Source organism: Penicillium antarcticum, assembly GCF_028974205.1.
Source record: "Penicillium antarcticum strain IBT 31339 chromosome Unknown utg000005l_segment0_segment0, whole genome shotgun sequence".
In the NCBI taxonomy this organism is placed as follows: domain Eukaryota; kingdom Fungi; phylum Ascomycota; class Eurotiomycetes; order Eurotiales; family Aspergillaceae; genus Penicillium; species Penicillium antarcticum.
Genome location: NW_026695303.1, coordinates 3,523,383 through 3,546,709, shown reverse-complemented (window position 1 = coordinate 3,546,709; position 23,327 = coordinate 3,523,383). Strand labels below are relative to the sequence as shown.

General features: G+C 48.7%; 10 protein-coding genes across 10 annotated transcripts; 3 read left to right on the top strand and 7 right to left on the bottom strand.

Moving 5' to 3' along the window:
* Positions 1–438: 438 nt before the first annotated feature.
* On the bottom strand, positions 439–2,067 carry N7508_006004 (putative MFS sugar transporter; the record flags this gene model as incomplete). Its single annotated transcript, XM_058464070.1, has 2 exons — positions 439–1,799; positions 1,863–2,067. The coding sequence occupies 2 exons, from the start codon at positions 2,065–2,067 to the stop codon at positions 439–441; spliced, it is 1,566 nt and encodes a 521-aa protein (XP_058320548.1).
* Positions 2,068–5,193: 3,126 nt separating this feature from the next.
* N7508_006003 (uncharacterized protein) lies at positions 5,194–6,995 on the bottom strand (the record flags this gene model as incomplete). Its single annotated transcript, XM_058464069.1, has 9 exons — positions 5,194–5,274; positions 5,329–5,444; positions 5,501–5,528; positions 5,582–5,779; positions 5,828–6,042; positions 6,094–6,237; positions 6,289–6,635; positions 6,683–6,755; positions 6,818–6,995. 9 exons carry the CDS (start codon positions 6,993–6,995, stop codon positions 5,194–5,196), a joined length of 1,380 nt encoding a protein of 459 aa, XP_058320547.1.
* Positions 6,996–8,704: 1,709 nt separating this feature from the next.
* Positions 8,705–9,825, bottom strand: N7508_006002 (uncharacterized protein; the record flags this gene model as incomplete). Its single annotated transcript, XM_058464068.1, has 6 exons — positions 8,705–8,757; positions 8,810–8,971; positions 9,023–9,267; positions 9,355–9,409; positions 9,464–9,586; positions 9,642–9,825. 6 exons carry the CDS (start codon positions 9,823–9,825, stop codon positions 8,705–8,707), a joined length of 822 nt encoding a protein of 273 aa, XP_058320546.1.
* Positions 9,826–10,436: 611 nt separating this feature from the next.
* On the top strand, positions 10,437–11,240 carry N7508_006001 (NAD(P)-binding protein; the record flags this gene model as incomplete). Its single annotated transcript, XM_058464067.1, has 1 exon — positions 10,437–11,240. One exon carries the CDS (start codon positions 10,437–10,439, stop codon positions 11,238–11,240), a length of 804 nt encoding a protein of 267 aa, XP_058320545.1.
* A 472-nt stretch (positions 11,241–11,712) lies between these two features.
* N7508_006000 (uncharacterized protein) lies at positions 11,713–12,424 on the top strand (the record flags this gene model as incomplete). The annotated part of the gene is made up of 3 exons (XM_058464066.1): positions 11,713–12,035; positions 12,095–12,098; positions 12,302–12,424. The coding sequence occupies 3 exons, from the start codon at positions 11,713–11,715 to the stop codon at positions 12,422–12,424; spliced, it is 450 nt and encodes a 149-aa protein (XP_058320544.1).
* Positions 12,425–12,716: 292 nt separating this feature from the next.
* On the bottom strand, positions 12,717–13,487 carry N7508_005999 (YoaK family protein; the record flags this gene model as incomplete). The annotated part of the gene is made up of 1 exon (XM_058464065.1): positions 12,717–13,487. The coding sequence occupies one exon, from the start codon at positions 13,485–13,487 to the stop codon at positions 12,717–12,719; it is 771 nt and encodes a 256-aa protein (XP_058320543.1).
* A 294-nt stretch (positions 13,488–13,781) lies between these two features.
* On the top strand, positions 13,782–15,238 carry N7508_005998 (uncharacterized protein; the record flags this gene model as incomplete). The annotated part of the gene is made up of 3 exons (XM_058464064.1): positions 13,782–14,150; positions 14,200–14,539; positions 14,589–15,238. The coding sequence occupies 3 exons, from the start codon at positions 13,782–13,784 to the stop codon at positions 15,236–15,238; spliced, it is 1,359 nt and encodes a 452-aa protein (XP_058320542.1).
* A 222-nt stretch (positions 15,239–15,460) lies between these two features.
* On the bottom strand, positions 15,461–17,847 carry N7508_005997 (uncharacterized protein; the record flags this gene model as incomplete). Its single annotated transcript, XM_058464063.1, has 7 exons — positions 15,461–16,240; positions 16,295–16,600; positions 16,650–16,706; positions 16,766–16,836; positions 16,891–17,549; positions 17,616–17,712; positions 17,772–17,847. The coding sequence occupies 7 exons, from the start codon at positions 17,845–17,847 to the stop codon at positions 15,461–15,463; spliced, it is 2,046 nt and encodes a 681-aa protein (XP_058320541.1).
* Positions 17,848–18,243: 396 nt separating this feature from the next.
* Positions 18,244–20,520, bottom strand: N7508_005996 (uncharacterized protein; the record flags this gene model as incomplete). The annotated part of the gene is made up of 1 exon (XM_058464062.1): positions 18,244–20,520. The coding sequence occupies one exon, from the start codon at positions 20,518–20,520 to the stop codon at positions 18,244–18,246; it is 2,277 nt and encodes a 758-aa protein (XP_058320540.1).
* A 626-nt stretch (positions 20,521–21,146) lies between these two features.
* Positions 21,147–23,258, bottom strand: N7508_005995 (uncharacterized protein; the record flags this gene model as incomplete). Its single annotated transcript, XM_058464061.1, has 9 exons — positions 21,147–21,288; positions 21,353–21,605; positions 21,677–21,813; positions 21,878–22,146; positions 22,201–22,387; positions 22,440–22,515; positions 22,581–22,676; positions 22,729–22,968; positions 23,018–23,258. The coding sequence occupies 9 exons, from the start codon at positions 23,256–23,258 to the stop codon at positions 21,147–21,149; spliced, it is 1,641 nt and encodes a 546-aa protein (XP_058320539.1).
* Between the last annotated feature and the right edge of the window lie 69 nt (positions 23,259–23,327).

The following is a 23,327-nucleotide window of genomic DNA, read 5'->3' as shown; positions in this document are numbered from 1 at the left end:
ACTATACTTGGACGTTTCTCCGTGTCGAAGCGCTGGGTATGGTAAGAGCCTTGCTATATCTGCTCCACTACTAAATTTCTCTTACATGTACTTCTGCGCCTACAATAGAGCATGTTTAGGATCGACAATTTTGGCCCCAGTTAAGGCACGGATCTAAGACTTCCTGGGTCAGATGAAACGATGCCAAGTAGACGGTCGCATCCTCGGGCCGAAATGCCACGACAGGAAGAGAAAAGAACAAAACATACTAGGGTAAAAGGCAGAATCCAAAGGAAAGATGTCAAATTGGTGACTCGAGGAAAATAACCGGTCCTATGACACGGTCGGGAATCTGAAATATTTACATGTTCCGCTATAGCTTGTTCATCACGGCATTCTGATCCAAAGTATACCTGTCCATCCCATATGGGATCAGACAGTTCAGGTCAGTCACGTCTCTCACGCCTTGACTTCCTCTTTGATGACATCGTCATTGGAGCCAGTATTCTCAGCATCGGAATTCGACTCGCCGATATGGATAGTCCGCTTCTGCATAGCACGAGCCACACGGGGTGGGTCGAAGATGTTCTTGGATTGCGCGAAGATCTCATCAATCTCCTCCAGGGTACGACCCTTGGTCTCAGGGAAGAAGAAGTAGACGCTAGGCACGATGGCTGCGTTGACAACAGCGAAGACGATGTAGTATCTGCTTCCGATCGTGGAGAAACCGACGGGAGTCACCTGAGCCAGCAGGAAGTTGAATGCCCAAACGGTGGCGGTGGAAACGGCGCTGACGGCGGCACGGACTTGGAGAGGTGCCATTTCCGCGGCGTAGAGGAATGTCAGGCCGGAGTAGCCGACGGTGAAGATGAACTGGAAGCAGTAGAGGAAGACAACCGCCATGGCCAAGGCACCTGTGTTGTCGGCTGCGGCGTCGGAGGTTGTACCTGCTAGACCGGCCATGCAGATTGCCATGGCTCCTGCACTCCACAGCATTAGGGGTCGGCGACCGAGACGGTCGATTGTGAAGTAGGCGAGGTATCCACCGAAGGGCTGCATCAGACCCATTGCAGCGGCAAGGATGCGGGAGTTCACAGCGTCCATTCCGAGGTATTGTTCGAAGATCGTGGTAGCGTAGTAGGTGATCAAATTGACACCGCACATTTGCTGGAACATCTGGCCGGTAGCGGCGAGGTAGGCACGGTGGAAGATGCGCTGTTCACCGTTCTTGAACATATCGGTCCATGATCCGGATCCACAGTAGGCGAGGGAGGCTTCGATATCACGGACGTTGTCGTTGATAGTATCCGAGTGCTCATCGGCATCGAGGAGAGCAGCGAGGACCTTGCGTCCTTCCTCTACATTGCCAGTCTTGATCAACCAGCGAGGCGATTCGGGAAGCATAGTGATGAAGATCATTGCAGTGATAGACATGACGATCTGGAAAGCGAGAGGGAACCGCCATGAGACAGAGTTATCCTTAACGAAGAAGAACCCCAAGTCAATCCACAAGGCAAGTGTTACACCCAATCCGACGAAGATTCCATCTGTTACGACGTTGGATCCTCGCTTGTGTGAAGGTGAAATTTCGGATTGCCAGACTGGTACTGTCGCCACATAACCACCAATGCCTAAACCGAGAACCAGCCTCGCGACGATGAATTGGGCAAATTGGAAGGATGTTGCCATCAGGATGGCGCCGATGATAGTGATAAAGTTGGTAATGAAGATGACCTTACGTCGGCCCCAGAGATCACCGAGGTAGACGCATGATAGGGCACCGAAAATACCTCCGACTGTATAGAGGGCAATGACAGTGCCTGTTGAAGATACAGTTTAGCAAGAAACATCTATATAGACTCAACCACTGATAGATGACTGACCCTGAATCTGCGAATTCTGTTGTTGAGCAGCTCCCTCGACGTGAATTGTGTCCATTCTTGGGAATTGAGAGTTGAAAGCATCGAGCGTTAATAGGCCACCGGCCACACTCATGTTGTATCCATAACAAGTAAAGGTAGGGCACACGACCAGCATGACCGCAGCACGGAGGAGGGCATTCCCTCGAAGGCCAAGGTACGGCGCCATGGTATATCTTAAAAAGAAGTATGTATGAAGATAGATCTAGAGCTTGGAGATCATGCCACACCAATTGCCCCGCCAAAACCAGTATGAGGCTGGAGGCAAGTTCATATATACACGTAGTGAGGTTTGAACGGCCATCGCCGTCTGCCGGACGATCGTGAGTCTGGAGGGACCCAGTTGTGTGCGGGCCAAAGAGCACGCCGGTCCGAGAATTGCAACTCCCATTGGCGAAGAGTGGGTAAGTCGAGAGAAATGTGGAGAAGAAGGTGCTCGAGAGTCACAGTGGCAGATAATATTAGCTAAAAGTCTTGGTTTCCCCGGATTTCTCCCTGCCGGCACACTGTGCTGGGGGTTTCGTGCACTCCTGCTACCCCAGGAAGCTTACTTCTCCCCCGGTCATCCCCTTTTAGATCCCGGGGTACGGCATGAGATGCATCAGCACCAGCGGATTGGTCAAGGAAGTGCATAGCGAAGCCTCTCTCTCGCCTACAGGTCAGCTCCACATCGGACCCGGCCGATGGAGCCCAGCAAGTCCAGTCGTGCCTCGGGCCACGATAACATGAGCCGCGTGTCATGCATATTTGTCGTTATTATCTCTGATTTAACTCACTTTCTCCATAAGTTCGTCACAGTTACATAGGAATATAAGTCAACAAATTGATATTCGAGTGCGGTCTGCATGCCAAGGCCTGAGTCAGCGCATCACACCCCGTGACAGTCAACCATGTTACTTCTTTCGCTGATAATCGTCTTTTTTACTGTAATTAATCCGGTCAAAGGAAAAGATCTTCCACTCGATGCTTTCGAATCAGTTTACGTCGGAAGTACCGGCATTTTCACGTGGCAACTTTGAATGCCAGACTGGAATCACTAAGCCGGATGAGGACATAGCCTATTCCAAGACCACATCTCTATATCGTCTAATTGGGACGTCAGTATGGAACTGGTCCATGATTCATTGTGATTCTGATTACTTGATCACTCCGCCTTCACGCTGAATTCACTCCATGATCGGATCTTTGGCCCATAGATGAAAAATGCAATGGGAACTGGGAAGAGCGAGCGGTGAGACATCCCAACATAGTCATGGCCCAAGGCATGCCCAGCTCTTTGAACTAATATTATGCAGTCAGCTTTGTCCATTACTTGCCCGCGGAATACTCATACCATTGGCAAGGCTAACATGGGAAACCCAGCCCCTAGTCATGACCGAAAGAAGGAATTGGCTGCAATCGCCGAATCGGCATACATAGGATATACATAAATAATATAGTTGAGTCCCTGTCGATCACAGTTATGGATTGTCTAGCCTCGGTGTTCAATTGGTCTGGTTTCAGACAAAATGTCAGAAGCAGGAAGATACGTACCTGCAAGACTGCAAGAAGATCAGCAACACCGCGGCCCCCAAGAAGCCTCCGAAGATAACCTGTGAAATCCAAATATTGTGGGGATTTGATGTCTAAGCAAACCAAACTATTTCAATGGGCGCCAGGACACCACCAATGATCATAGGGATCAACCGCTCCTCGGGATCGACTCGTCCGGTGCGGCGCATTATACTTTGATACCGTGTCAACGGAAAGGTTACAATGATCAGACACGCCACAGCGACGCCACGGATAAAAGCCACGAAAGGCAATGCCGCCACTCCCTCCTGTCAACCGCGATCATACTGGAACGAACTTGGATAGGCTTCGAAGCAGGTATACAGAAAGCCATACATGAATCCAACATACACCTTGATCAGAAAAAGGACCGGCTCCTGAAAGAGCATCTGAAAAGGCCGAAAGAGAAAGCGGACCGCCATATCTCTCGCAATAACAACGCTCTCCTCCGCCTTGGCATGAAAAGCCCAGTTTTTGGTCTTGTTGCGCTGGCACTTGGCGCGCTTCGTTAGCAAAGTACCTTCGAATGTCTCCGGAATGCAAAGGAAGCCAATGGTGGGAAAGGCAAACGCCCAGATCGCGGTGATATACTGCGTCTAGCGCCACCCCCAAGAAACGCGCGATGAAACTACCAGTGATTGGACCAGCAACAAGGCCCACGAAGGCGCTAGCGGCGAAGATGGAAGTAGCCATACATATCGGCCAAAATACCCGACACCTACCTACCCCAGACGCTAGTGAGTAACAAATTTCTCAACGGGAAGACAAAGACTCACAAGAGCAAGAGGCGCACTCGCAAATACCCCGCCCAGTAAGCGACATATGAAGATTTTCTTCAGGTTCCGGGGTATAGCCACGGGGATCTGGAAGATTGCGAAGAGAAACATGCCCAGAAACATCGGTCGCTTCCGCCCGTATAATTCGGAGAGTGGACCAAAGATTATTGGGCCAAAGGCGAAGCCTAGTACGAATAGACTGGTTGCTAGGATCACCGCCTCCTCTTGAGACGTGGAATTTTTTGCTGTTACTGTGGTTGACATGCTGAATACTGACGAAGCGAAGGTCACGCACATTGTCATTAGCGCGAGCATGATGGTGATGCACTATTTCCTCCCGGTAGGAAAATCGGCAGGTTTCTCCCTTTCGTGTGTTAGTAATGGCAGTCATGTAGTATCCATGCATCCTTGTGGATTGTGGAGTCTCGTACCGCATCGTCAGGGCCCTCCCACCCCACAAGTATTGAGCTTTTCTCACGGGGTCGATCTTTGTCTAATAACCCCTTATTTGACTCCAAAGTGGTGCTTGATGCGTACCGATCGTCGTCAGTCGGCGTCTTCAAGCTCGCCGAGTCATGGGAGGGCATTCCGGTCTGTGTTTTCTTGTCAGGCATTGCAAGGATGTCTTCCACTCGACATGAATCGTCTGTGGAAAATACGATGGTACGTGGGTAACTGTGCGAGCGCGCCGTTGCGATTTCAGTGAACAACATGCAAATTGAATATGAACATAAGCTCAATGGGGCCCTGGAATGATCTGTTGGACGACAAGAATATTCTATTGTCTTCCACTGATCGCGTGGAACATCATGGCATCAAATTCCGAGCAAGCTGACTCAGGTACGACTGAGACGACATTATTACGTACAGTCAAAGGTCTTCAAAATACGCGGCACTGCAATTTCTTCATCTCAGCAAGATATATGATAATATTTCCAGACATACAAGCTGCAAACCTAACCACGACGTTACTCATGAGAACAGCTGAAGCTCGAGCTGTTGCTATCATCATGAATTGCCTTCCCAGAGACCCACAAACCCATTCCGCACTATGTCGAAAGTTAGCAGGGCCAAAGCGATGCGAAGGGGAAAACAAAACTCACCAAGCAAGCACCAATTCCAACAATAATCAAATTAATACAAGTGAGTACCATCTTCTTCCAGTTGGAGCCGTACCGGCCCCAGTTAAGAAACAGCCAGAAGATACCACTTAGTCCATCTAAGAAATATGTTAGCGCTCTCGATGTCAGAATTATGACCAGGACAACCACGTACAAGTAAACCAGCTGGCGAAAAGTGAAACCTGCAGAGACATCAGATTAGTGCATGTAATATAGGCAGAGGCCAAAGACTTACAATCAAGCTCAGCAGTGTGTTGAAAACTGGAATCGCCTCGGAAATGATCCAGGCAATCACCCAAAGGACGACCGTAATCACAACCCAGGATCCAATCGAGAGTACGGATTTCTTCTGCATCTGATTCGTGCCTCGGAAGATTCGCACGTAGATGTATTTTGCAGCGACATGTCCGTTGATCACCCCGGCGATGACAATCTGAGTTTTGTGTCAGGCAATGTATGAAATCGACCTTTAGAAACGTACCGTAGGAATGGCTACTCCATATGCAACCTTGGCCGTCACAGAACTCGTCGAACTCAATGCCGGAGACTCGACATCTCTTCCACCATATATGTAAATTACCACGGCAGCAATCACATACATGCTCGTATCAGTCGCTTGAAGCAGATAGAGAGTTTTAGCATAATCAGTGGGTACCCGCATTTCAGATATAAAGCCGAAAAATGCGACATGACCAGCTAGGAATTGTCAGTGTAAGTACTTTTAGCTGCGCAAATAGTGGTACGTACCATAAGCAAACACAATGTTTGTCACGGCCAAGAATGCCTTGTTTAGAGAAACTGTTGTAGTCACGTCGATTTTTCCGTGTCCCGGACGCTGAATGGAAATGGCAATCATCGTAACCAGCAATGCAGCAACGATACTCACGAACGCTGCCAGTCAAAATCAGTACCAAGATTTTCAGGAATTGGAATGCCACATACAAGCGCATGCCATCCATGAAACCTTGCGCAGTGTCCGAGGTAGTGCAAATATAACAGAGACGACCAAACCAACAACCCCAAAGATAATCGAGCAAGCGCCGTTATCTGTCAAGGTGTTCATCATCGTAGTGAAAGTCAAGATATGACTACCCATGATGAATATCAGAAAAAGGAGCTGGGCCGTTCCCAAAAACTCTCTACCGAATCGTGGCCATCCAATTCTACCGAACAGTACTCCTCCTGCATCTGCCATGCTGTGAACATGTGGATATCGCAGTTTGAATTGGCCGATCACGTAGCCGGTATAAGTCGCCGTGAGACCGAGTCCGACAATGAGGATCACCGCACTATATATCTATCAGTTTCCGTTTAGTCGTGGAAGACTGCAACTTACGGGGCAAGACCCAAGACTGCGACGGCTGAAGGAAGCGATAGAATTCCGAGGGATATAGTTTCCGCAACCATGACTGTGAAGCAGATATATCACTTGCTCGTCCATGAGAGAAAGGGTAGGATGTCTTGGACGTACTGATGCTACACTGCCACCAACTCATTGTTCGATACTGTGTCTCTCCCTCTTCCTCGTCTCCAAATGGATTCTCATCGTGAGATGGTCCCTGGCCTGATTCTTGCTTCTCTTCTTCATCCAGTGAGGTATTGCGTCCATTCCCCTTGGGGTTTAGTGTATCCTGGTTCTGTTCCGCCATTTTTGCGTGCATTGGTAACGGTAACAGGGTTCACCGTTTGTGACGTCGAAGTAGAGACCGCGATCGAAGAAGGATGGGTCTGGGGCTTGGACTGAATTTGTAGCCGATATGAACGGAGCGACCGTAGCTCCGAGATCTCTGTTAAAGCGCACGTCCAGCAAATCCTTTCAGCTGGTTAGTGGCAACGCGATGTCACGTTGGGGACGTAGCCGACTTGAGATCCGAGACGAAGCGTCTTGCTCGAATATTCAAATTTTTGAGTAACGATCTGCAACTATGTAAAAGAGCTAGGTCTTTCTGTTTTAAAGCACAGTTATGATCCTTGCGCTCCTCGGATGATAAGTGTTTCGGAAGAACGGCATGGCTTATACTAGGAAACGCCCAAAGGCACACGGGAACTTTGGCGCAAGGCTTGGGTACGCCTCAAACCTGATGTGAAGCCTTTGATGTCATTGACCAGGGATATGATAGCGATGGCTGATATTTGACAAATGCGATTCGCTTCCAATACGAGACCCCTGTTTTTCGCCGGGGTAATGCGTCATGAAAGGGAGCATCCGGCTACTGGCGGATATTGCAGTATGCGGTGGATATTCCTCCACTTAAAATCCGGGGTATGTGGGTATCGATCGAAGTGAAATATCAGGCTTGAGACAGCGTCTACATTACTGACAGTTTCCAGTGTTGAGGGTGTCAATGGCATACAATCCTAAGATTTCGTCCAGCGCATCGGGTGTCGCCGGCTTGAGTGTCTTTGCGAAAGTCCCATGGCCTCTCGATCGACTGATATCTCGATGCTTTTCATAATGCGATTGTTTTGCTGGAGTGTGGACCGATCTGGATCCTTCACTAGCTACATTAGATAGATCTCACTGTAGTGTGAATTTGTTAGAGCGAGAAGTGGACGTGTCGGTGGAAGCAAGCCTGTTTTCCTCTACAAATGCGGGGATTAAGTGGTGCCGTCAGAACTACCAAACTTAGGCCCTCGTGGAGCTCGGCCACAAGAGTAGCGAAAGTGCTCACAAGAGTCGGATCTAAGGGCTTGATTCGTTGACCGATATAGTATAGATGGATGGCTGCGAAACGGATGAGTCTGGAGAATTGTGGAATATGGTCAATCAGTAGGTCTTAAAGCGGGAGGCTCCGTTAGAGCAGGAGTATCACATACAATATGCGACAGCTCAGCACCATGATCACGGTCAATTTCTCGTTGAGTTGTTTGAAGTCGCATAATTGTTCGAGCAGACAAAGCAGCGTACGCTGATCCTGAAATAGTAAATCCGTAGATCCCCGGACTCCAAGGATAGAGGCCGTATTTTACATAACGCTGGTAGGACGCACGTGAACCTGCTATACATTTGATAAAATCTAACCCGCTCCTCTCGCTTAAGCAACGAGATTCTTACTCTTATTATGATTATACTGCCTTGAATGGACACCCCAAGGGATACTTACACCTCATCTACTTTCGCCAAGTCAGGAAGTTGCCTGTGTTTTCATTTTCGATACTTCTAACTAAACATTTGTTACAAGTAGCAGAATTGTTAGAAGGATTTTTCCTGCTTCAGGGTGCGTGTTAAGTGATTTCTCATTTTAGTACTCCTTGGTCCGCAAAGCGCCCTAAAATAACGATAGTTGACTATCATGCAGAGACTTCGCATCATACATGTTGAAATGATCCATGTGACTAGGACACAGATAAATTCACGCTAGAGCTCGTCCCTGAACTCCTTGAAGAGTTGTGGCAAGATTTTGGCCAAATCTAAATAGGATCAGTCGTTGGATCTTCCAAGTATCACCGGTGCTAGACTCACGAGGCATTTCAGTGCCACAGTGAACACAAATATCATGGGCAATTGTTTCAGGGATGCCTGGTCCAAGCCAAAACCTGGATCGCATCTCCCTGGTGCCATCCGCTTTACGGCGAATTTGGTGAATAAGATGGGAGACTCCATCAAATCCCTCCGTAATGTGCGCTATGAAGTATGTCAGACACGTTCGGTTGGTAAATGCTTCTGAAAATGTACCTCCAATTCCCACCCGAGCTACTATCATAGTCTCAATGCCTAGCGCTGGCCACTTGGACTTGTCGATTCCCAGCTCAGCGGGGTCGATAAAGGCGACGGTGACTTTGGCGTGGTCGCCACCGATGTATTCATCGATGAAAGAAAATGTGTTGTAATATCGCTCTGCAAAGGACTTGTTTGCGATATCCACGGCTTCTGGATGGCGCCAAGAGTACTGGTGGGCGGTCGGATACCACAGTTTATACCTGTAAAGTCATTCATTTAGCTGGGAAAAGGCTACCTCAATGCCGAGATAGTTGTTGGCATGTCTCAATTTGCAGGATGAATATTACCGAGCAGATTCAACAGAGTGCCATGCAAACCACCAGTCATAGGCTTCTCCGGTCACTAAAAAAGACGTCAATGTCTATCACTGATAGCCTGGAGGCGTGCCCAACGGACCTTGTCCCATATCTGTACGGCAGGCAACCATCCAGGCTCCCTGCGGTGTCTTCAAATATCCATTCTCGACCGGCAAATAGCCCGGTCGCAGGAGGTAGTCATGCCCCTCACTTGCCTCGTAGCCTATGCATGCGTTAACAGAGTAATATGATTTGCGATACAAGATGGTTGTTCTTACCAAGGCCACTACCCCATGGACTGCTGACTATGCCTTTCTGCACTTCATCGCTGATTGGATCAACGTTGAAATCGAAGTATTTTGCGAATGGCTTCTTGTAGTCTGCGTTGCTATAGCCAAGGTAGTATGCTGTAGAATCTGGCACATAAGCGTCAATATTCTTCGAAATCTTCTCGTTTGCCATTTTTGCTGAAAGGTGCATAACAATATCTACTGCGACCAAGCTCCTTTTATATTTTTTGACTACATGAGGCCGTGACGTATTTGTCTTTGAAAATCGATGTTAACGTTTTTCCGACACAGCCGGCACATCCCTCGATAAACCCGTAAATCCGGGCCTTATTTGAAATTACCGAGTCAATTTACGTACTCCGGCCGATGTCTTCATACATAGAAGCGTCAGTACGGTATAGAAATTAACCACCAGATTGATCTTCGCGTAATTTTTGTTGAGTTGAACCCGCTTTCGGGCTCGGGCTTAACTAGACGCGAGACCGAATTTGCTGATCATGCCTTGATTCGGCATCTTATTGCGCACGAGTACGAGTCTAGACGGTCAACTTTGAAGATGGACACTGGGTTTATTGAGACGGAAACAAGCCCTTCCGTGATAGAATGCATAAATATTCTACATCGGATCGAAACGGAGTGCGCTGCAATCACAGCAAGCCTTTTTTATGACGCAACTGAGACGAGCGAGAAATATATAAATCTCTCTCGGTGCTAGCAGTACAGCCACGTATATCTACAAAAGAAACAAACCGAAAACGAAGCATCAATCTGCCGAATTTCACAATGGCACCCCATACACTCAAATACACAACCAAGCTTGTCAGCAAGCGTATCCTCATCCTGGGAGGGACATCCGGCATTGGCTTCTGCGTTGCCGAGGCCGCGCTTGAACATGGTGCCGACGTTATCATCTCTAGCTCGAACGCTGCCAAAATTACTGCGACAATCGCAAAATTGCAGGACGAATATCCGGAATTGACGAGCTCTCAAAAAGTCTCTGGATATCCCTGTGACCTCGCAAACCCTTTGGAACTAGAGGAAAACCTTACGCGTCTCCTTGAGCAGGCGACCGAAGGGGGCAAGCTGAAACTTGACCACATCGCTTTCACAGCAGGCGATGCGCTTCAACTTCCTGCCCTACAAGATGTTGTGGTGGATGCCGTCAATGCATCTGGCACCGTCCGTTTTCTCGCACCTTTGATCCTGGCCAAGATTCTCCCAAAATACATGGATAGATCACCTGCCAACTCTTTCACGGTGACTGGAGGGGCAAATGCTCATCGGCCTCCGCCTGGCTGGTCTGTAATGGCTGGCTATGCAACTGCAATCGAGGGTCTTGTGCGTGGATTAGCGCAGGACCTCAAGCCCCTGCGAGTCAATATCGTATCACCTGGAGCAGTTCATACCGAGCTGTTCGAGGGATTCGGCAAAGACCTCGACGAGTTGCTGAAAGGATTTCGAGAAAACAGTCTAACTGGAACGGTTGGTAGGCCCGAGGATGTGGCCGAGGCATACATCTACATTATGAAGGACAGGTTCATTACAGGCTCTCTTGTAGCATCTAATGGAGGAATATTCTTGGTTTAGCCCTTTTCAATGATATGCAAGCACGTTTCCTAAGAATACCAGTAAAAAGTCAACAAAAATGGCAATAACTAATTGAAGACATGGAATAGAAAACTTGTTTGCCTGTCAAGCCGTGTTCTCCCAGAAACTACGAGATGGCTAGGTCACATGCGTTTCTTCATACCTGGTATTTGACTGCGCCAAACCCCGGGTTGGGTTTTGGCAGGAAAGGAGCCTAGTATACCAAAGAATCAATTGGCAAGATATCAAATGTAAAACCGCTGCAGTCTTCACCCGATCTGGGCTTTTCTTCTATGTTGACCCAGTGTCATTCAGATATCGATATTAAGTTTCCTTGGTGCATTTTACCCCACGGCTGACGCCGAATATTTATATGGTTCGCATTTCTTTCACATTGAAATTCCTGCTTACACCTACGTTTTAAATCGACTCTCCATATATTACATCTTGCTTTTATTTTATCTGACGCAAAATGCAACGCCAGATCACCGGTACACTAGATGTACGCTTTATCGATCGAATTCAACAAGACATCCTAAACCACCGGAACGAATCAGAATATGACGTTTTATACCTCACTCCAGTCCCCGATTCCCGTCACAATTTCCACGTGCAGATCGAGGACTTTCATAAACTTGACTTCGACAATCCTGGCCAGTGGCCTCAACGTCTACTCACCGCATACGCCCAAATTAACAAACGAGCCCCCGGCGGAATCCCTTTTATCGTCAACGAAATCTGCAAGCCGGGATGCACACGCGACCATTCAAAAAAACCGCTGCCTTCAGCTTCCTGGTAAGGGTCGCCGCCATGGTACAGAGCGCCATCATCCCCAGTTTCTATGGCCGCAACAGTACCGTAAGTGCTTAGATGCTCGAGCCGGTAATGAATATCGCATCGCAGTTTTCCAAAATGCTCAGTGTACTGGTGTGTCTATTCCATACTTTGGCGACTCGGAGGATTGTCATAATGGTCTCGGCGCTAGCGGTGCGGGTCTTCAACTTCTGGCTCTGGATGCCAATGGAATGCTTGTATTCTATAACTAGCCTGATTTCCCGCAGAATGTTGGAGCTGAGGTCGCAACTTTCAATCCCGAAGATGATCCGACTGGAACTGATTGCAAGGCCTTGCAAGGATATCCCATTTTCTTTGAGTTTATTAATGCTGTCATGGACCACTTTTAGGCCTGAGCGCATACTATGAAGAATATCACCCCGCATAATTCCACATGGAAGTAATGTCATTTCCGGGCTGCTGATCCAATCAAAATCACTACATGGAACATCACAGGTCTATGGCTTCATTTTCCATAAAGCGGTCTTGCGATTGTCCAATGGGGAGGTTTCAAATATAGTAGCTCACTCTAATGTGTATAAAAAAGAAAGGACTCGCTTTCTTGATATGAACCCGCTGTTTTTTGACACCCAGTATTTCCTCTTGGTATATTAACTATACTCTCAAGCATTGCCACGCCTGCTATGTCTCCTCCTCATCCTTGCCCTTCCACGTTAACCATGCAATAACAAGAAATCCTTTCAAGATTGCGGCAGTCCACAACGCCCCCATAAGCCCCACCGAGCTATGAGCCCAGAGACCACCCAGAATCACACCAAACAAGAGACACAATACAGCGCCCAGACGGCGCATCTCATCTGCGTGACCAATGACCTTGGGGGACAAAAGGTCCGGATGTGAAAAAAGATCGCAATAGATACTGGTAAGCACAACACTAGTCAAGCCACTGAATTGCAAGACGCGACTAGTAACAGCCTGTCCACTGCTCTGGAAAGCGACCAAAGCAAGCGGAACAAGCACGACCCAGCTGAGAGGCGCCTCGCGCGAAGGTCGATAAATCGTGACAATTACAGCAGCAAGGGCGACACACAACATCTGAGCCAAGAATGAAGCACAGAGAACCCATCGCTGCCTGGCTGGGAAGAGACGATGGAAGGCGGCGAAGCATAACGAGCCAAGACAGAAACCGGCTATGGAGACACCAGACTTGATCCAGCGATCGTCACCTGTGCCGACAAGACCAAGGCCGAAGTAAACGGTATTGCCCGTTTGCATGCTCACGAACGAGCCCCATATAAACACTGCCGAGCTGTCCAGGAGGCCGGTGATGATGTAGCAGAAAAGTAGTAGGAAGTCGCCATGCGCGGGATCGATTTCGCAGCGCAAGTACTTGGAGAGGCGGTGCTGACCCGTAGGCCTGCCACCCAGTAAAGGATCACTTTCTTGAGGCATGATGAAGGGAACAGGGGGAGATATGGTTCTTATGAATCTAAGGCGCTCCAAATGTTCCAAGTTGAAATCTGACTCCGCACGGGAAATGATGCGTCATAGCTCCACTTGATGGAGACGAAGTAAGTAGGTGAACCAAGCAGAGAAGAGAAGAAGAAGAGAAGAAGAGGAGAAGAGGAGGAACGCGAAGGTTAAGCTTTGGAACTTGGAGATTGTCGGAGTCGTCGGAAGTGCGGAGAGAAACTTGATACTTAACCACTTTTCTCATCCCTGTTTTGTACTTTAACCCTGCCAAGCATGATGAAGTTAGGAACATCTCTATCTCTATTCGTACTGGGCATTTCCGCTATCCCAGCTCCGGATTATGGACTGCAGCAGCTGCTTCAGATCCGACCGGGTCATCCAGAGCTCTACGGCCAACAGCCTATCACCGACCATCCGCCGTTCTCACCAGGCCATCGCGATCCGTATGATCACAAAGTCGACTCTGTTGGCGATGATAGACAGCCACTACCCTTCCGGAATGGGGATGGCACCAGCGTGATGGGACCGCGTAACAAAGATCGCGAACGTCAGAATCCCGATCTGGTGCGCCCGCCGAGCACCGATCACGGTAGTACATCCAACATGCGATGGAGTTTCGCCGACTCACATATACGAATTGAGGTATGAGAATATTTACACTAGATGGATATTCATGCTAATTTAAGCACAGGAAGGCGGATGGACTCGACAGACTACCATCCGTGAGCTCCCCACAAGCCGTGAATTGGCTGGGGTGAATATGCGTCTGGATGAAGGAGTCATCCGTGAACTGCACTGGCACACCGAAGCTGAGTGGGCTTACGTTCTCGCTGGAAAAGTCCGAGTGACTGCGCTCGACACAGAAGGCGGCAGTTTCATGGATGACCTCGAGGCAGGCGATCTCTGGTACTTCCCTGCTGGTCATCCTCACTCGCTCCAAGGTCTAGGACCCAATGGCACCGAGTTCCTCTTAATCTTCGACAATGGCCACTTCTCAGAGGAGTCTACATTCCTCTTGACAGACTGGATGGGTGAGCAAGCTACCGATCAACGTTACACTATATACTAATCCAACTCTAGCCCATACCCCGAAAGCCGTTCTCGCCGAGAACTTCCGCGTCAAGCCCCAGCAGTTCGACAACATCCCAACATCCGAGAAGTACATCTTCCAAGGATCAAAGCCGGGCAGCATCGAGGAAGAAAAGCCCCGCGGATTCAAACAGTCCAAGATCAATTTTACCCATCACATGCATGCTCAAACTCCGGTCGAGGGTACTGGTGGCCTCGTCCGCATCACAGACTCCACCAACTTCCCCATCTCAAAGACAGTGGCAGCAGCCCACTTGGAAATTGCTCCCGGAGCTCTGCGCGAAATGCACTGGCATCCTAACGCTGATGAGTGGACATACTTCAAAAGGGGTCGCGCCCGTGTGACAATCTTTGCTGCTGAAGGAAATGCCCGAACATTCAACTACATGGCTGGTGATGTGGGCATTGTGCCAAGAAACATGGGACACTTTGTTGAGAACCTGAGTGATGATGAACCGCTTGAACTCTTGGAAATCTTCCGCGCGGATAAATTCCAGGACTTTTCTCTCTTCCAATGGATGGGAGAGACGCCTCAGAGACAGGTTGCGGATACCATCTTCGGATCCGATTCGAAGGCTGCAGAGAAGTTCTTGAAGAATATTGAGGGGGCCGAGAAAGATCCCATCAGGAATACCATCTAAATCTGGATATGGGGTCAACATTTGGATTTGCTTTCGAATATGATTCTAGCTCAGTTACTTAAATTGTTTGTTGGCTTATGACTTCGATTTACATTTTTCTAAAAATCCACTCTTGGTTCAACAATGAAATATATCGGGGCTTGTATCGTGATATGATAATCTCTCTCCATATTTAGGATTGTTCACAAGCTATACACAGCACCCTAACTCCATCCACAATCCCTAATTCCCAAGCTCAATAGTCGGCAGATCAGACATATGCAACTTCGAACTTCCATATGGTCTCAGCGTAGCAACAAAACTATCCCCAAGACAAACCCTTTCCCCTTTGCCAGGCGGTGAAGCAGGAACAGACCCCTCAAACAAAGGCCAATCAATCGAGCAAGCCTTTGCAGTGATATACATAGGCAACTTCCCATCGTCAAACGTAGGTTTAGGTAATTCCCCAGACCCAGAATGGAAACTCAATGTCGACGGGTCAATAGCAACATTCCACTCGGTCCCATTAATCATTGAATGATCCTGCATTTGCAATGGATACGTTCCCTCCGGCCATTGCTGCTGCGTATCGTAATAGGCTGGTGGGCTGGTTCTTACGATCGAGTCAATGTGTAGGCTGTATAGAATGGGGCCGTGGTAGATGGCGATTGTATCGTTTGCTCTTGATTCAGTCTGAATTTCCCTGCCGATGGAATAGGTGAGGGTTGTCTCTCCGGTCTGGATTGGGATCTTTGTTAAGCCTGTCGTGGTGTCGCTTTGTGATGGTTCATCGTTTATTTTGATTCCTGTTGACCATTTTGGGACGCGGAGGTAAAAGTCGAAGGGTGTTTCACTGTCAACTGTGTATGACAGGCTTGTGTTGAATGGGTAGTCGGTTTGGCAGTCTACTATTACTGCCTTGTCGTTTATCTTGGTGCGCACTTTTCCTGGGCTGAGGAGGGCATGGACTAGTCCGTTTTCGCCGTTCTTGAGGAAGCTGTACATTGTAAACTTCGGGAGACCCTGTGATGTCATATTAAATCGTTGCGCCATCAAAGAAATACACCGGTTTCATACCTGTGGATGATTGACAGTACAGCATGGATAGTTCGGCTCAATACCAAACGTCTGACCGACAGTATTGACATTCCAGAAAGGCGAAGCAGAAAGATTCTTGGAAAATGGCTGGTTCGGCTCCGTCATATACTGATGGGATGTCCAGTCGGGCCACATGGCAGCTGGCAGAGCATTGAAAGCAGCCAGTTCGGTACGGTCTGCGTAGTCTGGGTCGCCGATTGCGAAGTAGTTGTATGCGAGGGAGTAGATTGTCTCAACATCTGTGCATAGTTCTGATCCGTAGAATGGATTTAGTCCAGCGAGTCGCTGTGTTGTGTCAGCTGGTTGAATTTTGAAAGTGGACATATACACCAACCTCGTCAGCAAGGATCGAGCCGGAAGCTGAACCGTGGTATTTGAATGTCCAGTCAACCTGCAGAAATCAAAAACAACTCCAGGTATGTGTTAAGAAGAGGATCATTGTAAACATACCCCATTCTTAGCTGTGGTAATCAGACTATCATTGTGAGTAGAGCGCCTGAAGACAGCAGCATACTTCAAAGCTGCACCATAAAACATCAGCTTTAACTTTCTTCCAATAACAAAGGGAAACATACCTTCAGCAGCAGTAACACCATGCAAAAATGGCCATTCTTGATCCGCCAAATCCATCGGAACAGAATTAAGATCCTCCTTGATATAACTCTGCTCGGTATACCACCCCTCCCAGTGAAACGAAAACTCATGAATCAACCGAATATTGTCTCTCAAAACCTTACTGGAATTCCCTGGATGATAATCAAGCATCCACTGTAGCGAAACAACCATATCCTGCGACCTAGACCGGAACCAAATAAAATCATCCGCACTGGCCTGATCACCATCATGATAGATCATGCCCGTACCATTGTTCTTCAACATCGAGTTCATCAATTCATTGAATCCATACAAGGCATCGAGAATAGGTTCCTGATAAGTCTCCGGATCAGCATCGACGAGATTGGTCAATCCCAGAAAAACAAGGGTCCGCGCCCAGATGAGACGGTTTCCCGTTTCAATAGTTTCAGGTCCAATCCAGCCATCTGGTTGAATTAGATCGAGGATTTTGTTGACTACTGTTTTGATATCGCCTTTCAAGCGGTCGTCTTGGAGTGTGAAGGATAGCGGGACTATGGCGTTTAGCCAGTATGGCAGCGCTTCGTTTAGTTCGCTGTATTCTTGGTCACCGCCTATCCAAGAGGAGTTTGCGACGTAGCGGTAGAATTCGTATAGATGGCTGGACGTAGTTAGTTTTTTTTGGGGGGGGCGGGAGGGTGTTAAATTATTTTATGGGGTTGCGCACCCTCCTAGTCCTGCTGCGGATGCTTCGAGTTCTGTTCTTAGCCATCCGTTCGGTGTGATACTTCCAAGGGGTAGGGGTTCATATGTGAATGGGAGGACTTGATCTTGTTGTTAGGTCATGATATCATACGGGATATTGTAGATGTAAGGGACCCACGATCGTTAGTGTCCCTTGTCTTTCTTGCCGATGTCGTGATTGTCAACAGACAAAGTATAGCATTGAACGGTCTCATGGTGATAAATTCTCAGCAACCGTTTGAGCTGTAGAACACACCTTCACATCATCGGTCCATTGCTGTTTAAGTAAATCCACAGCCGACAACCGACTGCCATGGTCAAATTGCGAGCGAGCCGGGTGCAACATCATCAAACAGCCTGAATATTTGTTGATGAAATGAGGGGAAATGTAACATTCCAGTAGGTCCTGCGGAGAATGTCGATCTATAGCCTCGGGAGTCAAAGTAGTCCAGTTTAGTGATAAGTGAGCATACGAGCTCCGACGGGGTTTTGCCTTTGAAAGAAATGGATTGTCAAGTAGATTTCTAAATATATACACCGTTTCTGATGGCTCAGAATCAGGCTTCGGGTTTTATACATCAAGGGTATAGGTGCTCATGAACACATATTGATTACCGGTGAATGACGGTGCCGTTCTCCTTACGGACGAACTGCAGGAATTCAGCCAAGTCGGGGTTCTTGGTTTCGTTGACAAGGAAAACAGCGGGCTTTCCGTAGGGTGCGGATACCCGTGCGGTCTGGCCACCGTGGTACTTCTTGCCAGACCAGACGTGGGTGAAGGTCTGCTTCTTGCCGGGGAAGTACACCTTGACGCTTGTGTGACCAGGGTCTAGGACCGGTGCAACGTAAAGATCGGCTCCAAGGTAGAAGCTCTCGTAGCTGATTGCCTTGGCCTTCACGTCGTTGGGGTGGTAGATAACGGGCATGCGAAGCAAGGGCCAGCCGAGCTTCTTGCTTTCAGTGTCCAAAATGCGGCGACGGTAAGCGGCAAGACTGGTGAACATGCGTGCATTGTAGCTGAACCATGAGTAGGTCGAGGAGTTGGAGTAGAACTGGGCGTTGACTTGGGGCACGTTACCCTCGTGAGTACGGAAGACTGTGCTGGCAACAGCGGAGAGTTCTCCCCAGCGACCGAGCAGCTCGGCGGAGCGGTTAACAACACCGTTGCTGTTCCAGGTAGTGGTGTATCCACCGATCTCGGTGTGACCGTGGGCGTAGCCAGACAGACCCATGTGGCCCATGACAGTAACAGAAGACTTGATTCCATCGTTAACGCCCCAGTTGGTGTCCTGGTCACCAGCCCAGTAGAGGTTCATGTAGCGGTTGGCGGCCATGGCGCATGAGCGGTGGAAGAGGATGGCATCCGCGAAGTTAGGAACGCTCTTGCCGATCCAGTGGTGAAGAGCAGCCCACTCACGGGGGTAAGTGTTGTGGTAGACCAAGGGGTCGATGCTCTTGTTGGCAAAGCGAGTGTCGGGGTAGATGGGAGTGTACTCGCCGAAGTCGGTCATGAAACCAGAGATGTTGGCGTTCCAGACTTGAGACAGAAGGACGTTCTTGAACCAGGAGCGACCAGCAGGGTTGGTCAGATCAAGAATACCGGCATCGAGACCAGGGCCACTAGAGATAACAGAAGTATCATTGGTTGTGTAGTTCTGGATCATGTATCCGCCCTTGGTGGCCTCTTCATAGAGGTTGGAGTTGAATCCATCAGGCTTGGAGCTGACGTTGGCCAAGAAAGGGTTGATGTATGAGAGAGTGCGGACGTTGTGGTCATCACGCAGGTTCTGCACAAACTCATTCCAGGTTGGGTAGAGTTTAGAATCAGACTCCCAGTTCCACCAGAGACGGGAAACGTTGAGAGACATGTAGGAAACACTCTGGGAATGGGTACCAGACCAATCCTGAAGCCAGACGGCAGCAATAGGGGTGGTCAAGTTGAGCCCTTGGTCGACAATGCGGTTGACCTTTGACTGACCACCCTGGATACCAAGAACAGCGCCGGTGTCAACCCACTTGGGCAGTTCGGGCATACGGCCAGTATAGTCGGTCAACATGGTAATACCGTGAAGCATGTTCTCCGCTTGCATGAAATATCCATCGACATCCAGGCCGCTGTATCTAACAGTGACGGCACGGGCATCAGTGAAGTTGAAGGTGGCGTAAGCAGAGCTCTCCTGGGTCAGGTGGAACACGCGTGCAAGGGAGCTGATGTACTGAGGGATAGCGGAGTAAGTGGTAAAGCGATCACCACCAGCAAAGAAGCTGTCCTTGGACTCAAGGTCAGTCGTTGGCTGGTCGCCACGGCCGACACCCTGTTCACGGGAAAAGATCGGGACGGTCTGGTTCTTCAATGAGGCGAAAGAAGCCTGACCACCAAGGCCGTAGAAGTCCTCGGCAGGGGAAGAACGGTAGGTCAGGTACAACTTCGTGGCATCCGAGTCGGAGTCAACATTGGCACGGAAGGCGATGCGATTGGGGAACTGAGATGGCACCCAGAACGCAACAGTGAAAGAAGCAGTGGCATCACCGCAGCCAGTGAGGTGACCTTCAATGACCGCAGCATGGTCATTGGCGCTGCCGTGCCATTGACGCAGATCAACCTTGATAATTTGCTGGCCGGTGCACTTCTTCTGGTCCACTTCATTGATCTTGAAGTTACCGTTGGCAGCGATGATCTCGTCATCTCCCGCGCTGGCACTGAGGAATCCCTTCCCTGGTACAGTGTCCCAGATGGGGCGACCATCTTGAGTAATCGATAGGTGATTGGCTTTCTCATTGGCAGTGAGCTTGAAGCCATTGCCCAAGTTCAATGGGGCATAAATGGCGAGGGACGGGGCCGCAGAGGCCACAAGAGAGGCCCAAAGCCAGGAACCGGGAGAACGCATCTTGGAATGAGACCTGAAACAGAGGAATGGCCCGGCAGCCGTCAGCTTTTAAAGCATCACCGAAAGCTTCCCTGGGTTCTGCAGAATCTTCGATGACATCTGAGTACCTTTTCGTCCCACTTGGTCTTTCCATGGCGCATAATTAGCGGAAGTTTTTGGAAGTAAGCCAATGAAGCGAAACCCATGCGGTATTTTTTGATGAAGATCAGCTCATTCCATGACCTCAATCAGCCACGGCCAACGCTAAATGGGGATTTGACTCCACAGCCGACGGTTCCGCCGGGTCATCGCGTGTGGCTGTTCGGGGGCAACAGATTTCTGTTAAACGCATAGCCGCCAGTCTGGAGATCCCCAGTTCCCACGTGTTCTGACACGCAGATATAGATTGTAGAAGATGAGTTCAAAAAAAATCAGGATGAAAGAGGATGTTGAGACTATATATGTTCGGCCCATCGGCTATAACGACATTGGGCTGACTGATGGTGAAAGGGAAGTCGGGGAAACTGCGGAGTCTCCACAGTCGGCAACTGTTCCTTCCTGAGCCGACCGAAATGACGTGGTAAACGCTAAAATGGCAAGTACATACATTCACTTTATCTTGAGGCATATCGTACTATACTTCTATATCAACTCTCTTTCTTCACTTTCACCATCTTATGGGCTGTCGCACCATCATCCAACGTGAGAACCGTCTGCTCCCACTTAAACCCTTGCAGTCTCGGAAGAAGTTGGATCCAGACATAATAGTAAACTCCACAGAGCGCAATACTATAACAAACCAACCCGTTAGTACATATATCTTCTTCTCCACAAAATATGGGTAGTAACTCACATTCCAATAGCAACCGCACAGTATGTCGCATACCAGAAGCTCACATCACCGCCCTTAGCCCCAGTACTAGGCGGGTACCACGGCATAGCGACCATGTACAAATTAGAAAGGATCGAGAACCCAACCGTAACATGCCAAGTCTGGTAGTCTGGGGCACCCAGATTTAGCCGTTTACGACGCTGCCGAGTAATCACTAGTCCGATGGCCAGGATCAAGGAAAATATGGAGCCCGGGTATGTTCCCATATCCACAACTGCTAAGGTTAGCCGGCGTTTCATCGGTAAATAAATGTGATAGACACCGGTTATTGAAGACCGGACTTACTAAAATTGAAGGCATTACCTGCTGGTGGTGCTAGAATCATGAGCATTGTGAAGCCCCATTTTACCAGGTATGGACCGAGGGGTGTGCCGAAGGGTCTGGTTGAGGTCCAGAATGAGGTCCAGGGTAGAACACCTTGTCTATAGAGCAACGGATAGTTAGATGTCATAAGAATGAAAAGGATTCCTAATGCAGTTCACTTACCTCCCACATTCTCTCAGCATACGAGATTGTCCAATAAGAACAGCAAGTAGATTCCCAAATGCAGAAAGGCAAATGAGAAAGTTCAATGCCGTCGCCGCGCCACTACTACCAAACACCTTTTCGAAGAAAAGACCAGCAGCAACAACCTTCGACTCAAGGATCTCTTCCTTGGATGCAGCACTGAAGTATGCGATGTTGGCCAAAATGTATAGAGTCGCGGTAAGCCCGAGGGACAATGGAGCGCTCCATCGCAGGGTTTTAGTGGGATTCTATTGAAAACTCAGCCAAGAGATCAAGGTCAATTCCGGTGTGTCAGAACATACCCGAACTTCGTTGACCACGTTGAAAGCATTTTCAAAACCTGCATATGAAAACATGACTTTGACCAATGCATTCGTTGTTCCATAAACTGTAGCTGCACCACTTCCATCGAATGCGTTTCTGAAGTTTGCCTTTGGATCTGGTACTGAGGTGTGACCTCCGAGGACGACCAACCCGCTGATTCCGATACTGCGATTTGTTGGCATTTGCTATTGAGATTTTGAAATGTGGTTCTTCATACAATATCAATGTGATCAGTTTCACAACACCAATGGTATTTGCAATTCGGAGAGACCATCTCGTGTTGAATGCAAGAACTGCACCAAATATCGTTCATTAGCAAATGTCATGTTATCGGGGGATGAAAACACGATGCTCTAACCTAGTACAGCAACAGTATACGAAGCCGCAGCAACACCCTTCAATTTCCAAGGTGTAGATTCAGCATCCGCAAGTTGAAAAAGATACTGCGCCAAAACTAAACAAATCATTAACATCATCCCCATCAGATCACACAGACAAAAACATACCAACAGCATTACTGCTACTAAACGAAAACAAAACAGTCTGCATTGCAAAAACAGTAGGAAAGAAATACTTCGGTCTCGGATACGACTGTTCAAGATAAACGACCTCAGAGCCCGACCGACTCGGGAAACAAGATGCAAATTCCATATAAACAGATAGCGAGCTTGACGCCATCAGATATCCGATAACCCAGTACAACAACGAGAGCCCGACGGAGCCGGCTCCTGTCAGGACATTTGATGCTAGACACAGATCAGTATATGTTCTCGGGGAGGTAAGAGGTATACTAACGAGTTGAAAAAACACCCGTCCCAATCATCTTACTCAAATTGAGAAAGATCACAGTCACCGGTCCAACTGAATACCCCAACGGGGAATTGACCTCGACTGGGGCGCCCGATGCTTCTTGGTATGTCGCCTTCGAGGTATTACCGCCTACCTCGGTGGTATATTGAAAGCTATCGCTGTCGCTGCTGTCATATTGAGGAGAGGCTGGCGAGGTAACCGATTCTTTGAAAATTCCCTTCTCCATGTTGGCCGGAGATGGAATGGGAAGAGGTTAAGGAGCGATACTCTGTGCAGCTTGTTCGGCATGTCTGTC